The following is a 15,417-nucleotide window of genomic DNA, read 5'->3' on the forward strand; positions in this document are numbered from 1 at the left end:
CTGCTCCTGTCTGCCTCCGCGTTGTCACCAAACGGCATCGAGGGGAAGTGGTGGGGTCGGATCCACGCTTGGCAAGTAAGCTTAAATATAGCCGATCGTCAAAAACTTTTGCCGACGGCTATCTTCGCAATCATTGCCAAGGAATGGTAGCGTTCTCTGCTGATTTGTTCCACTGACTATCAGTTGTGGGTGCTGACAGTGGTTACGATATCACGTCATGTAATAGACCTGTTGTCATCAAGATTCCAATACTCAACTGAGTCTGCTAGGAAACTCTCACCGTCATTTCGGCCCTTTGACCTCTTGTTGACGACACAATATCTTCCAGTTTTAATCACTTAATGAGGGAAAATTACGATCCAATGGGCATCAGGTGCTCCCCGCACTGCGTTGATAAGTATGGATCAACTCGTGTAATTCGACGATTTGGGCAGTTATTAAGGAGAAGTTGTCGATGGTAATGCTAGCTGGCAACCTTTGAAGCTAATGCACGTATCTGAACGAGACAACCCCTTCACCACCATGCCCAGCTTTTGACCCTTTGATATGGGTATGGCTTGTGACACCCAAGCGCTCCTCTTCCTCAAAATTCTCATTCTGTTTCTTGAGGTAATACTTGATCGACAACGCTACACCTGCACACACCAAACACGCTCCAGACATGACTGCCCCACCGGCGTAGTACCGCGGCTTCTGGCTGTCAGGGAACATGTAACTTGTGTAAAAGTGCGCCACCCCAGCAGCCATAAAGTTGACAATGGCTAAAGCAGCAGCACGTTTAGCTCTAGGCCGTGGAAGAGAGGAGCTGAGCCAGCTAACGCATAGGTTGTAGGGCGCGTAGGAGCCGGATGTCATGAGAAACATGGAGAAATATCTTCCACCGAGAGATGGCACAAACATGGCCTAATCGATGTGAGTTTATGAGATAAGGGTTAAAGCTGGTTTTACTATACTTACCAAGAGGTTTCCAAGCAGAGCAAAGACCATTGGGACAGCGATGTGATAGCCACGTTCGTCCTTGTGTGACGCGTGGAAAGATACACACAATGAAACGATGAATGCGAAGAAGTATGGCGGCGAGGTCAAGAGAAGCGTTGTTGTTTGGCCGTAGCCAAGAGTTCCCACAATTGAGGGGAAGAAGTTATTGAAACTTTGCGCCGTGATCAACGCCATTTGCTGCACAATGAAAAGGTAGAGTTTGGGATCGATCAAGGCTTGTTTGAGCCCCCAGAAGATCGACTCTGGGTCTTCGTCGACAATTCCTGCATTCTCCTTGCGGATTCTCCACTCCTGTTCAAGGTTTAGTAAAGGGAAGTGGGTAAAAGTGTCCATATTAGGATCATGTAGGACTTACAGCGTAGAGCTGATGCTCTCGTGATATGAAGAGATGCTTGTTTTGTAGTGGATAATCTGTGAGCAACGGCAGGAGGAGAAGGGCAATGACTACAGTCATGGCGCCTTCAATGATAAAGAGCCATTCCTATGAGTTATCAGTCGGGCTTTCATTCACGATGCAGGTTCTGGCTTTCTAAACTTACCCATGAGGGTCTGCCTGCCTTGCCTTCCATACCAGAGGTAATTCCCGCGGCGATCAGTCCTGAGAATGCCGTGGCGAGCATATTTCCTCCATATAAAATCGCGATTCTCGGAGGCAACTCCTTTCTATTGTACCAGCATGACATCAAAACAAAGACGGCGGGTAGGAAGGGGGCCTCCACTAGGCCAAGGATGAAACGAACTGCTGCCAGCTGAGCGAAGTTGGTTGTGAAGCCCTGGCACATGGATATAATTCCCCATAAAGAGGTGATTAGGCAGATGTAGTAAGAAGGCCTCACTTTTCCGATGATGAGATTTGAAGGAACCTGTGTGATGCAGTCTTGTGACTAGGTCAGCGTGAAGGTTCAAGATGGGTTTGTGGGGTCGACATGGTCGCGACTTACAACCGACATAGAACATCAGGAGGCAAGTGTTGTATTCGGCATTTGTTATGTTAAGTGTCTCTGTGAGACCTGTGATCTTCGCACTTGCTATGTTGTTCCTATCGCTTGAGGGTCGTTAGCAGGGAAAGCATGAGTGAAGTACTTGGCCAGTTTTTCTAAACGTACAGAATGTTCAGGAGGAACAGAATAAACACTGATGGCATCAAGGTGAGATCAAGACGCCGTGTTAGACCTCTTTCAAGGAGCCTTAGCTCACCGGCTCCCATGTGCTCTAGCTCCTGAGGCAGAGGCAACTCTTCTGGCAGTAGAGTCTGCCGTTTCTCTGTATGCTCGGCATCTTGCTTCTGTGGTTGGATCGCTTCAGACATCGTAAAAGCTCCAAGCCCTGACGGAACAGTTGGTAGCCGTGGGTTTCTTCCATAGTGACAACGTTATGCTCAAAGTATTCAGCCGTACTATTTAAACAAACCGAAAGCTGGGAACGTTGTAGGGATTGAAGCTCCGGGGAGAAAGCCGGCGCGATGCCCCTGTGACGCTGCCTCTGATCTGGGGCCCCGGATTCTTGGCTTGCGGGGGAGGGGACGGATAGCTCCAGGGTTGTCTTTCAACACCGGGATGCGACGTCTGCCCCGACTTTTCCGAACATCGGGAAGAATGCCGGAGGAGTGGTTTGCTTGGATGGAATACTGATCGGCGATCATGGCAACACCAGCTAGAGTCGATTTGAATGCAAACATTGGACAAGATTGGAAAAGATAGGTGAGGAGAAATATCTTCGGGAAGAGCTCAAGAGATAATCGTGATCTACGGAGATGACTCGAACGCCTTCTGATTTACCGGCGTCAACGGCTTGCCAACTGTAGTGCCATCACTCCCGACCACTTCAACGATGTTTTTCATCGCATTCAGCTCAAAGTTGACTCGTGTGGTGATAGCCGCTCCGCCGTTATGACACGTCAGAGTTACGTTCTCCATATCCGCGAGTGTCCTTGAAACTTGTGGTTCGTGATAGTGCACATCCAAGCCAGCAGCTGATAACTTCCCGCTTTGTAAAGCCTCAATCAAGGCTTCTTCATTGACCACTTCGCCTCGTGCCGTGTTGATGAGTCGAGCTCCATCCTTCATGGCTGTGAAAGCTGCCTTATTGATCAAGTCATGCGTATGAGCATTGAGCGGAGTATGAAGCGTCACGCAGTCTGACACAGCCAGGAGTTCGTGTAGAGTCGGGTGGAAGGTCGCTTGCAACTCTTCCTCGACCTCCAAGGGTGATCGCACCACATCGTAGTAGTGGATCTTCATACCCAGCGCAGTCCTGGCTTTGTTTGCGAGTTTTTTGCTGATGTTCCCAAGTCCCACGATCCCAAGTACATGATCGCGTGGGCTCCACGATATACCTCCCACTAGACGATGCATGGCAAGAAATTGCTCAGGATCGCACGTTCTTGCCGCCCTCTGTGCCCTCCAAAAGTTGCGAAACACTGAAAGGATCATGAAAAGTCCCGTGTCCGAGACGGCTTCGTCGCTGGCACCTGCGCCGTTAGCGTACCAGATCTTGCGTCGACCGAGGGCATCAACATCAGCCCAGTTAAAACCTGCTCCCGCGGAGGCAAAGATGCGGACTGATGAGGGTAGGAGGTCGATGAGTTCGTCATCCCACTGGCCCATCTCGCCGCCGGTCTGGAAATGAGGGCGGAATATTGCGGAAAAGTCGCCAAATTTCTTCTCTTTGAGAGCTTTGATGAAAGATGCTCGGTCCGGTTCCTCGTTGGGGACAACGGTGAATCGGTCTGTGAATACATTCTGGTAGTAATCGTGGTTGTATTTGACATCCTCGCCAAGGCGGAGGACGATGGGCCTATTTTCAGCCATTGTCTGAGGATGCTCCTGGGAATTCAAAATCTGTGAACAGCCGTGGAAGAGATATCTCTGGACGTTGTTTGCCGAAATAATCATTGGTTGGTGATGAATCCTTAGTGAGACCAAAGTTTTAAAATGCCGACCTATATCGATGAGAGAAGCTCCGAGATAGTCATTGATGACTGGTAATTTACAAGCGCCCATTATGTGCTCATGCGGATTAACAGCATGAAGTATTCAGATAAACAGAAGTATTCCGGTGCGATGTTAACCCCCGCACGTTATTCCCAGCAGGATGACGATATCGGTGAGAAAGCCGATGCATATCCGCCAACCCACATCCCAAACCGACGCCCAGTGACAAACACCGAGGGTAACTTATTAAAAACCAATCTGCCTCTTTTTGAGCAAGGATACTTGGGATAACTATTTAATTATGCGTAGAAGAGAGTTGTTCAAGTCAAGAACTCATAAATTTACTGCAAGAGCTGTATTGGGACTCGAACTACACTTCTTTTTGCCTCTGAGCTCCCGAGGAACCACCAGTTTCGTCATCAGACATTCGTTAATTTAGGCCTCTACAAACTTCTCATTAGGAACCTTCATAGTCTCCAACACGGTTGATGCGGAACGAGGCTCCAAACTCTTCTTGACGGGGTTAGGCGCGGAAAACACCTCCTCAAGCTCTTCCAGCGTTCTGTGGTTAGTCTCCGGGAAGAAGAAGTAGATGAAGATTGCCTCTAAGATATCCCTAAAATAAAGGTTAGAATTGACAAATGGAACTCTAATGTCTTTGACTGATGAGTAACGCACCAAAAGACGAAGACAAGGTAAAAGTAGTAGCCAATCTTCTCAAATGCAGGGCCAGAACTGTAAGCAAGCACCAGCGAGATAGCCGAGGAGGCGAAATTGCCGACCGCAGTTCCTTTGGCACGAGTGGAGGTGCTGAGAGTCTCGGCAATGTACATGCTCTGCTGAGCTGTCCAGCCCAGAGAAAATACGACACCAAACAGGAAGACGAAGGCGATGGTGGTATTGGCAGCGTTGGTGTTGCTCGGGTCATCGACGGCCATCTTGGATGTACCGGTGATAACGGCGAAAGTGACGGAGCAGAAAAGAATGCTGTAGATGAGCAAAGGTCGTCGGCCTACGCGGTCGGTTAGGCGGGCGCCGATAACACTACCAAGAAGGCCGAGAATGCTGTTAACTGCGTTGAGGGCTAGGACCTTCTTTTCGTCGGTGATTCCGGCTGTGTTCATCATTGTCACGAGATAGTAGCTGGACAGAGAATTTCCGGAAGCCTGGTGAAGATAAACATCAGATCCAATCGTAATGTCGGTGTTACAGCGGCTTAGAAGGTCTTACCTGTCCCATGATGGCCATACCCAAGACGCAAATCAGTCTTCTCCGAGCGGAGTGGGTGTTCCACAACTCGTGGTAATCCCACCACTTCTTATCACTAGCCTCGTTCGAGATTTGGGCCATCATTTCCTTCATCTGCAATTGCACAATCGGATGGTTGGGATCTTTTTCACCGTGGAGCTGAGTCAGGATCTTTGCTGCCTCTTCATGTCGGTCGTTGGCTACAAGCCATCTGGGCTATTGAGTTTAAGGTTAGTTGAAGCGTTGACCTTGAGATGAAGTTGGCTACTTACACTTTCTGGCAAGAAGAACACAAAAGCGACAACGATTCCGGATGTGACCAGTTGACACCAGACGGGAAGACGCCAGCCGCCGTCTCCGGGGATGAAAGAAGCGCCATAGGCAACCTGTTTGACCGAAATCAGTATACTGTCGAAAGGAATCAAGCTCTTCCGACATTGTAATTGCTTACCCAGCCTGCAATGAAAGCTCCCACAGGCCTATCATGTTGTTAGCTCAATGGAAGATGTTGATTCACTAAAGTCTTCAAGGATTCTCACCACATGCAGTTATACAATCCAGTCAGGGTACCTCTCCACTGTTTCACAAATCGTCAGTGTAACTTCATCGGCAATTCTCAATATTCGACTTACCTTAGGGTGAGCAAGCTCGCTCACGTAGGTTGGAGCAGAGACACAACAAAATGACACGCCAAAGCCCAAAACGAAACGTCCACCTAAGAACTGAGGGATGTGGTTTGCAGTAGCCCTAGATAGAAATTCAGTGCTCCAATTCAAAGCTCGAATAGTTGGTTCGCCTTACTGGATGCAAGTGCCGATCTAGGATACCTGTCAGCAAAGTCCGCCTTAGGTAAAGGGTGGGGATGCCCATATCTCATTGACTTACAATGATGAGCAAAGCGCCGGTAAACATGCCCCAGCGTCGGCCAAGAAGGTCATTGACGGGTCCCGTGAAGAGGATGGCACAGACCGATCCGACATTGTACATCATGAACACGATGCCGGTCGAAGAGCCCGAGGTCTTCCTGCTCCTGTATCAGCCTACTTCTCTCCACCAAGCGTTGCTACTACGGAGTACTCACATATCAAAAGTTCGTTGGTAGGATGTCATTCCGTTGAGCGATCCCATGAGTGATCCATCCTGTTGCATTCTGTCAATGATGCAGGTCGATATTATTCCGCAAAGTCAAGGCAAGCTTACATATCCGTTGAGGGCACCGCAGCAATACGCCACAAACAGCACCCCATAGAGGTTGAACATGGATTTCGTCCACGGGGAGTATTTGCCATCTTCCACCTCGTGCGCGATCTCGTGTGCAGCAACGGCTGCCACTACAGTGGGAGGCGCGTCTTCCATGACATCGCTGCTGGCGAGGTCCCGCTTCTCGTCGTCGCCGGAATAGGTCCGTTTCGTTGGCTCAGCCATTCTGGCAGTCAATTTTCGGCACGGATCTCGGTGTCTGGGTACTTGAGGGCCAGTCCGATTCGAATATTAGATCTCTGGAGTCTGGGGGACATGGGGAATCCAGTCACTTCCCCGCGATCGATGCAGACGCGATATCGCGCTTATATACGTCTATGTTTGCGCAGCTCAATGGTTCGGTTCCAAACTTCTCAATTCCTCGGCTGCAACCAAACCACTCCGTCACCCAAGACCAGCAGCGCAGCAGCCAAGCCGGCGCAAGTGGCCTGTTAGACTGACTCTGGCATCACGCCCGTCGCGTATCCACATTCGTGGGTTCACTTTAGCACGGAAGAACACCTGAGCTATCCCCGCATTTCCTTTCTTCCCCGAAGTTGGCTTACCCCAGACCGCGCGATTCCCCAGGTCGATCACATGAGAGGCGCCGGTCCGCTGCGAAATCCGGGTTCAGTCCGGCAGTTTAGGGGTAGCGTTCTCGCTAGGAAATTAAACCGGATTCCCGAGGCGCTTCATGATTGGAGGGGGTATGGCAGGCATGGCGAAAGCCGTTTAGCTCCCGCCTGGCGATCCAGTACACAGTACGGGGGTGGCTGGCTAATCGGCTCCGAGTGCCCCGGCTTCTTGAACAACTGAACGATGAAGCTGGTCGATAGCGGCATGGCGTACCTTGGCACGCCGCGTAACAACCCCTGCGAGTGACTTAAAAAATCCCGTTGACTGTCTGATGGCTCTTATGAGCGGTGACCCAGTTCATTGGGACGAAACTGTCCGTCGCGCTATGGCGAGCCATCCAGCTGGGAGAGTCAGATCCAACATGGGAGCAAGGTCATAGTGTCGATGAGGCGTATCCACACCGGGTGCAGGCATGCATAGTTGAGGTATGCGACTCGAGGCCATGTGGAAAACCTTCTCCTCCTGAGAAGCGAAATTCGGGGTTCCACAGAACACGGCGCCGGTCAATGAACTGGTCCAGGCAGCTGTGAACACCATGAATGCTGGGTATCACTTATACGTTCAAATTTTGAGATCAGTCAAAAGCTGCCGTGCAGCACTTGCAACATATATAATGCATATTCGATCAGTGCTCAAATAATTGGCTAAGGCGGAAAAGGCTCGAACAGCGTGACGAATCGCGAGTAGATGTAAGCCAGGACTCAAAACCTTGATTCCTCGCACCGACTTAGTACCTACGGTACGTACTTACTTTTGTAGGTTAGTATATGAAAGTAGTCACTTCCGACTTGAGAATGATGAGCTTGCCAACTTCAACTTGTGGGGGTCTTGGACTTCATATTCCCCTGTTCAGACGTGATGAGTTGGAAGGATTCTTAGCGCGTCGAACTACCTATCTGCCTCCAGTAGCCCTCTTGGCACATATTGGAGGTAGATGTTCTTGCATTCGGGAAAGCCGGGGCCCGAAGTAATGTGCTTTGTCGTTCTCTGAACATGGCAAGCATGTTCCTGTTCAATTGCGACTTGACGAAAAGGTGTAGATACAAAAAGGCATTCCTAGGAAGTCTTTACCCGTGACAATCGACTCCGGCCGGTCTCCGTGGGACCATCACCCCGCATGAACAGATGCCAGGCACCCGGCCTCAGTTAGCCAAAAAGCGGAGAATGCGGGCCTCTTACACTCTAGTCAACGGGGCTTGACGGTGGCCTCATGTCGACACGACTTTTGCGACGCTTTCCCTCAACACAGATGATCTGAGCACGGTATTCCCGCCACCAAGCACCAGGTACCTCCCTTTCCCGGACACCACCGTTTTCTCGATTGATACTGCCTCCGAAGTTGAGTAAGGAATCTCTCGAAAACCTGGCGGCTTGGGGACGAGTATACGATTCAGGGATTGAGCCTTACGTCGCTGCCGTGGCCCCAAAGATCGGCGGAGTCGTCGTGAACCAACGCATCAAAATTTCCAGTCCCACCTGTGACCTATGGGGTAGGAAAGCATCATGTCAGGCGTGCTTAGTCTAGCAGTATTATGTTGGAAATGTTACTTACCAGTGAATCGAATTGTGCCCAGTTTATCATATTGAAGAGTCCGACGTGAAAAGCACGGAAAGGATCGGCAGAAAGGCGCGCCCTCGGCAGCTTGTTCAACAGCAAGTTTCGACCCGCTGGTACCACCCTCGGGGCGTAATTGAGACCTCCGGTATGGCACAGGAAGGATCTCGTTGTTCTCATTTGATGTCAAACAATTTCCAGCGCGGGGATTTGAGACAGGCGCGAGATACGTATTGTTCCGCAGGACCTCGAGGCGCAAATCTCGGAGGACAACACCGTAGCGCTACATAAGTGATCCATTGGTTGCAATACTTTCAATCTGAGCATGGCATTGAGAAGCAAGACTGAAGCAATCCAGGCAGGTCTCTGGTGTCTCGGTACGTCGCTGGATTGCGAAAACGTAGAGTATAACCACTGCACTGAATCCGTAATACGGGACGAGCTCATGTGTGTGAGCGTGTGAAGTACTGAGTTTGATTCCCAAACAGAAAACAGCAACTTACAAACAACGTACTGTAGAGCTCGCCGGCATCGTTGATGTAGTTGACGTGCTTCGTGATCTCTGTGGCGGCGTCCACGCAAAGCTGAATAGATTGAACTCTGCGCAAAAGACGCACCGCCATGTCCCAGAGCATCGTGTCTTGCGACTGAAGCCAGCATATTAGACGTTAGCCATTGTACAACAAGACTCGACACACCATTCCGTTGTAGACTAGCGATTTGCACTTATCGCAGGCTCTGTTTACTCATGGATGCGCAGGATGTCCTCGGACCCTTTTTGCGGCCTGTTCGATTCTGCGGCATCGGTTGCCAGTCGAGTCCGGGACAATGATGCGACCGGCGATTCATCTATTGCTTCCTCGGATAGACTAGATACACAAGAGGTTCGGAATCACTCTTGTCAAACCCTGAATAGTTGTGATCGATGATTCAAATCGGATGCACTTTTCCGTCTTTGGGCCCAAGGATGCCCGCTCCCTCGGATGTCGGACGTCTGCCGATCCTAGTCGTACTCCAACATCCGCGGAAAAGGCGGCGTTCCACCCCGCATACGGATTATTGTCCTTCGAATGGCACACTTATCCTACAAATCGTACCCCGCGTAGTCACCTATTAGATGGCCGAATCTTCAAGCGCTACAGTTCGATTCAGTTGGTGACGTTAAAAACATCCCTAATCTCACGATTTGCGTTCAATTACAGCAACGAAGCAGCCAAAAACAGACAAAGGAAGGTGAACCTAAAACCACATGCAGCCATCATGTCTCGACGTGGGACTATTCGGGATATCGTCATTACACCAGTGGCATTTCATGACATGCCACTGCTAAATAGCGTTGGTGTACATGAGCCATTTGCACTACGCAGCATCATCGAAGTTATCACAGATGACGGTTACGGATTGGGGGAATCGTACGGAGACTCAACACACCTGGGCCGTCTCCAACTTGCGGCCGACAAAATTAAGGGCCTCACTGTGTACGAAACAAACTCCATATACCAGCTATGCGTCGAGTCCTTGACAGGCGACACCAGCACAGGCGGCGACGGAATGGCAGGCATGGTGACTACTGCCTCCGTTGCGGACAAGGTTTTCTCCCCATTTGAAGTTGCGTGTCTCGACATCCAGGGAAAGCTTGCAGGAGTACCTGTGAGCGACCTTCTCGGCGGCCGCGTTAGAGACAACGTCCAGTATTCGGCATACCTCTTTTACAAGTGGGCGGGGCACCCTGGACAGCCAGACGACGAATACGGCGCGGCTCTTGACCCTGCTGGTGTAGTAAAGCAGGCGAAAAGGATTATTGACGAGTACGGTTTCAAAGCGATCAAGTTGAAAGGCGGCGTCTACCCCCCGGCACAAGAGGTGGAAGCAATCAAAGCATTGCATGCGGCTTTTCCGGGTGTGCCTCTTAGACTCGACCCCAATGCCGCCTGGACTGTCGAGACCTCAAAATGGGTTGCGAAGGAACTCGAAGGGATCGTCGAATACCTGGAAGACCCGGCTCCAGAAATCGAAGGCATGGCTGCTGTTGCGAAAGCAGCCTCGATGCCGTTGGCGACAAACATGGCCGTAGTCGCATTTTCTCACTTGCCCACATCAATTCTGCAGAACGCAGTCCAAGTGGTGCTCTCTGATCATCACTTCTGGGGTGGCCTGCGCAAGTCTCAGACTCTGGCCGCCATCTGCGCGACTTGGGGAATGCGTCTTTCGATGCACTCGAATAGCCATCTGGGCATATCACTTGCGGCCATGACTCATCTTGCGTCGGCTACCCCAAATCTGGACTATGCTTGCGATACTCATTGGCCATGGAAACCACGGGATGAGGATGTCGTCGTTGATGGAGTACTCAAGTGGTCTGATGGTGGTTTGAACGTTCCGACCGCGCCTGGCTTGGGAGTTGAGCTAGACAGGAAGAAGTTGGCGCATCTTCATCAACTCTACCTGGATTGTGGGCTGCGAAAACGCGATGACACAACGTATATGAGAAAGTTCCACCCTGAATTTTCTCCAAACGTTCCAAAATGGTAGATTCATTACTACTTCTTGACTGCATGCACCTTCTTGATTAGACCTAGGAATCCAAAAGCCTCTGATACAATAAATGATGACACAACTTCAGTGCTCATTCTTTTGGAACTTACCTCCCTGCGAAAATTGTAAATACGCAACTTGCAAGGGGCGTCTTCGAGTCTTTTATAGTGAAACGCCTCTTATTAAGGTAAGTAGGATGAGAAGTCCTCGGGAGCAAAATCGGTCCTTGGTAAGCATATTGAAATATACATGAGCCTACAGCGTGCTGTACGGTGGTTTGAAGTTAAGGTCAAGTTTACAGAAAAGCACAGGACGTGAAGTGGGACTAATGGAAGGAAATGTCAAAGCTCAGTTAACACTTTTCATCATCTATTGCCTTAGAAAGATAAGAGCTCTTGATCCTCGAACGAACTGTCCCTACATGTCGAGGGGTCACTTGTTGCTCATCTCTCAGATTTGACTGATCTCGCACGAAAGTCAGCTGACACCAGAGGAGGTCCCCGCCTCATCCGCGGATGGTCTAAACCAAATGGTATGGTCTCCGGAATTTCTGGATCCCCTGCCTCGACCGGGACTTCGGAGAATTTGATGACAGTCCGAGTTGTGCTAACAAGCTGAGATGGGCAAGACATCGTGTATGATTGCGGGGGAAGAACAGATCCTACAGCTCCATCGTGGGGAAGCGGATATGCGGGGAGACTCAACATCTTACTCCTCTCGCTAACAGTAGAACTGCACGAATATGCCAGATGTTAGAAGGACTTTATTGTTTTGGCAAGGTCTTATAAATGCCTGAACTACCTACCTAGTAGTATAGTCATCGACTTGCAGTCTTTTTTGTCACCCCAGCTGAAACCGCGTCTGCGTCTGTCTGTAAACAGATGTTTTGTCAAGTTCTTTCTGTTATTTTAACTCTACTCTGAGAGCTTGCTTTGGAAAAGAGAACTTCAGACTGCTCTACAGGTACGCCATTGTGAACGACATCTTCGTTGTCGCCGACCACTGGAGGCGGCACACCACTGTCATTTCCGGGAGTTTCACGCTCGCTGTCCTCCTCGCAGTTTTGACGGCCTTATCGAAACTTTTCCAAGATGACTCGAATCCAGCTGGATCCCGTGCCAGTGTTGCGTTCATCTTCTTGTTCGCGGTTGCGTACTCCTTCTTCGTCAACAGTGTCAATTGGGTCTTGGTAGCAGAGATCTTTCCACTCGACCTCCGTGGCGTCGGTGTTGGCTTCTCAGTCTTTACACAAGCTGTTACGGCAATTTGGTTATCTTACGCGGTATCAGCCGCGTTCGATGCCATCGAGTGGAAGTTTTACTTCGTCTTTGTCGCCTGCAACGCTTTTGCGGGGACCATCTACTTCTTTTTCCTGCCCGAGACTCGCTTCTTATCACTTAAGGAGGTGGCTGCTAAGTCCGGAGACGAGATTATCAGTCCAGGAAAGAAAGGTCCGGAGCTGGATTAGCTAGAGCAAGATGCGGGAGATTTCAAGCGTCAGCCTGAAATATCCCTAGACCACGTTGAAGATTCGAGGAGATGAAGAATGAGCGAGTAAATATCAACGAACGGGACCTGAGCTCTCAACAGGCCATCTTCTGTGCCAAGTATCTCAGTTTCTAGAGGTAAATTGGATCTCGTTCTTCTTTGTTCCATCTTGATATTATACGCCACGCCGGACAATATCGGAGCGCCTCCTTCTGTATATAAACAGAATCCCGAAGATGATGCCGTAGTTCTATTAACGTTTCATTTCTCTCACAATCAACGCGTAGGGTAGTGAGTGCCTATTGATAGTGATCAGACATGCTGTCAAGCGATCCTGAATAGTCTCCTTACTTCTCCGTTCCTGCTAGCCTGAATCTCGCGCCGATACCAGACGCTATTCTTTGAGATCGCCGAGATTCTTTGGTGAATGCTCAGCGGGCGGACACTGAATTATCTCACTGTTTCCCCGGCGAGCAACAAATTGATGTGTTCCGCATCGACCCCTGATCGTAATGACATCTCAATGATTAGCAGGCGGTAGGAAACTCGTGGGCATGGAACATGAGGTACCATAGCTACCTTGTAGTCTTCAAGCTCGCAAACGTGCTCTCAGTCAGAGAGACTCTCATTCGCAGCGAAATAATCCAAAGGAGCTTTGCAGTCGGTTACTCTTCCCTAGGTTACATACTTGGAAGGTAGTTTTTCCGGGCTCGAAGAAGGACCTTTCGCCTCGGTTCGGGATCAATATGTATCAGATGAGAACGCTGAGTCTCACGATGATTTTTGAAATGCGTAATCCAACCATTCATGCATGTCGACCGTATTGAGGTCTACCTCCGGGATATCCAGATCACACAGCGTTTCGTGAAGCTTTTCAAGCCCGCTGTGATGCCTCTCCTCCCAGACTCCCAGCCGTCGTCTTCGCCTCTCATTCCGCGCCCGACGCGCAGGATCCTTTTGCTGATATCGAAGAACCCTGTCGAGAAGCCCGTCCATAAGCGACAAAACAAGACATGCTAACCACCCTTTCGCGGTCAGTGAGTGAGGTAGAAGAGTGCTGCTCGGTGTGACTGTGGGCCGTAGTCTTAGCTCAGACATTGCCTCAGTCCAAGTTTGGTTGACAGTGGCGTTCATAGCTGCCGTCAATGGAAAGAAGGACTCGGGATAAGATCTCGAGTAAATCCGGGACAGGTTGAAGGAGGTGAGGTCTCCTGCATCACATAGGTGGTTGTGGTTAATTTACAGTTATTGCGGAATCACCGGGGTCTGGAAAGTCTAAAAAATGTCCGAACGTCAAGCCACAGCACCCATATCGCGCGGTACGATGTGTCGATGCGTTTGACTGCTGTAGGAGCAAACTTTAAACCGATGAAACGGTGCCATAGAACTTCAATGTCACCTAGTAGGATTTCGCGTAGTCCCTTTCGTCTGAAATGATTTATCTTAGAGACAGGTGTTCTAAAGAACGGTCAACGCTTGAAGAAATGTCTCCAGTCATGGACCGTACTTGACCAAGCACGAACACAATCGAAGGAAATGTTTGATACGCTGTTCGCGCATACGAGCCAAGGTAGCCATTGCCTCACTCGGCAAGACTTTGATTTGCCGAGATTCTCGGGCTGAAGTTGGCAGAGACAGACGTGCCGAACAGTAACGTGAGGGGAGAACCTGGGATAATGTACTCAAGTTGCAATCGTAGAATCCGCAGTTCACGATGCGTTTGCTTTAGGTGGGTATTTCGGTAAGCCACAATGGAATGATTGAAATAACAAATACGGATACACGTACTCTCTTCACGTGGGAAACTTGGATACGGATCCACGTAAAGGAATACACGTAGAACAAAAGAGTGGGTATGCGGAAGCAGATCTACACCAATTCCACCCAACTCCAAAACACTCGCACAGATCTCCGCTCGTCTTCATGCGCAAGCGTTCGAAGGGGGCCCCATCGCCGAAAGCGAGAGCGAGCGGAACACCACGCTCTGACGCAGGTGTGGCTGGAAACGTCAGGGGTGGTTTTCAGGGCAAGGTCAAGGTCTGGAACACATTCTACTCCGTTAGGTAAATCGTCATGGAAAGAGAGCACATTGTTTACTATGTAAGGTGGGAAAGAAGCAAGTACCACACTTTATTTCCGTCAATGAGAAAAAACACTTTCGTCCCATCGCTTTGACGGCGGAATGATGAGGTGGCACTGTCAAATCTCCTCGGACTAGTGATCCGGGGTAGGAACTTAAGATGGCACACTAGGGCTGGAGCATACAGCATGGCCTCGCGGGAAACGCCTCATCTGGGTCCATCAGGCGAACCCATCTGTGGAACCGCAATGCCGTGTCTCTTCGGGCCGGCTCAACTGATAGTAGGGCAAGGTAGCTAAGGTAAGTGGCAAGGGCTTAGTGGTTCGCTGACGAAGACGGCTATGGCGGACTGGCGTGTTACGTATCGTCGACTAACAAGTAGCGTAAACTCGACCAGACTATCTTGGTCGAAGCCTTGAGTGGACTTTGAGTGACGAAATCCGCAATGGATCTTTTTGATGGATTCCACCTACAAGGCTGAGCATCTTCAAAAGCTGCAAGCCACAGAGCGAGACCGATTGCGATTGAGACTTTCGTAGCGGATCATCATGATGGAGCACCATGTTGTAGTCACTGAGGAAGATCGTAGAGACAGTAGCGGAGAGGGTGTCATTTTGTTGTAAAGGGGGTTGCACCGAGGAACAAGAGTGACAAGGCTATCCAGGAGAACCTCCCTCGAGACAGATAAATACTTGGTGAATTCT

The 15,417-nt window shown here is 50.0% G+C and overlaps 6 protein-coding genes across 6 annotated transcripts; 1 reads left to right on the top strand and 5 right to left on the bottom strand.

The window, feature by feature from the left end:
• Positions 1–483: 483 nt before the first annotated feature.
• On the bottom strand, positions 484–2,641 carry CPAR01_11974 (uncharacterized protein; the record flags this gene model as incomplete). The annotated part of the gene is made up of 7 exons (XM_060496232.1): positions 484–903; positions 958–1,290; positions 1,355–1,480; positions 1,539–1,876; positions 1,941–2,044; positions 2,106–2,325; positions 2,410–2,641. 7 exons carry the CDS (start codon positions 2,639–2,641, stop codon positions 484–486), a joined length of 1,773 nt encoding a protein of 590 aa, XP_060345017.1.
• A 103-nt stretch (positions 2,642–2,744) lies between these two features.
• On the bottom strand, positions 2,745–3,809 carry CPAR01_11975 (2-ketogluconate reductase; the record flags this gene model as incomplete). The annotated part of the gene is made up of 1 exon (XM_060496233.1): positions 2,745–3,809. One exon carries the CDS (start codon positions 3,807–3,809, stop codon positions 2,745–2,747), a length of 1,065 nt encoding a protein of 354 aa, XP_060345018.1.
• A 558-nt stretch (positions 3,810–4,367) lies between these two features.
• On the bottom strand, positions 4,368–6,605 carry CPAR01_11976 (uncharacterized protein; the record flags this gene model as incomplete). Its single annotated transcript, XM_060496234.1, has 11 exons — positions 4,368–4,548; positions 4,611–5,098; positions 5,163–5,396; positions 5,453–5,566; positions 5,632–5,659; positions 5,720–5,757; positions 5,813–5,927; positions 5,982–5,998; positions 6,066–6,204; positions 6,262–6,320; positions 6,381–6,605. The coding sequence occupies 11 exons, from the start codon at positions 6,603–6,605 to the stop codon at positions 4,368–4,370; spliced, it is 1,638 nt and encodes a 545-aa protein (XP_060345019.1).
• A 1,994-nt stretch (positions 6,606–8,599) lies between these two features.
• CPAR01_11977 (uncharacterized protein) lies at positions 8,600–9,245 on the bottom strand (the record flags this gene model as incomplete). Its single annotated transcript, XM_060496235.1, has 2 exons — positions 8,600–8,893; positions 9,114–9,245. The coding sequence occupies 2 exons, from the start codon at positions 9,243–9,245 to the stop codon at positions 8,600–8,602; spliced, it is 426 nt and encodes a 141-aa protein (XP_060345020.1).
• Positions 9,246–9,870: 625 nt separating this feature from the next.
• Positions 9,871–12,613, top strand: CPAR01_11978 (mandelate racemase/muconate lactonizing enzyme domain-containing protein; the record flags this gene model as incomplete). The annotated part of the gene is made up of 2 exons (XM_060496236.1): positions 9,871–11,138; positions 12,109–12,613. The coding sequence occupies 2 exons, from the start codon at positions 9,871–9,873 to the stop codon at positions 12,611–12,613; spliced, it is 1,773 nt and encodes a 590-aa protein (XP_060345021.1).
• A 791-nt stretch (positions 12,614–13,404) lies between these two features.
• On the bottom strand, positions 13,405–13,767 carry CPAR01_11979 (uncharacterized protein; the record flags this gene model as incomplete). The annotated part of the gene is made up of 1 exon (XM_060496237.1): positions 13,405–13,767. One exon carries the CDS (start codon positions 13,765–13,767, stop codon positions 13,405–13,407), a length of 363 nt encoding a protein of 120 aa, XP_060345022.1.
• Positions 13,768–15,417: the final 1,650 nt, after the last annotated feature.

This window comes from Colletotrichum paranaense, assembly GCF_030867605.1.
Source record: "Colletotrichum paranaense strain IMI 384185 chromosome Unknown Scaffold_10.1, whole genome shotgun sequence".
Taxonomy (NCBI): Eukaryota; Fungi; Ascomycota; class Sordariomycetes; order Glomerellales; family Glomerellaceae; genus Colletotrichum; species Colletotrichum paranaense.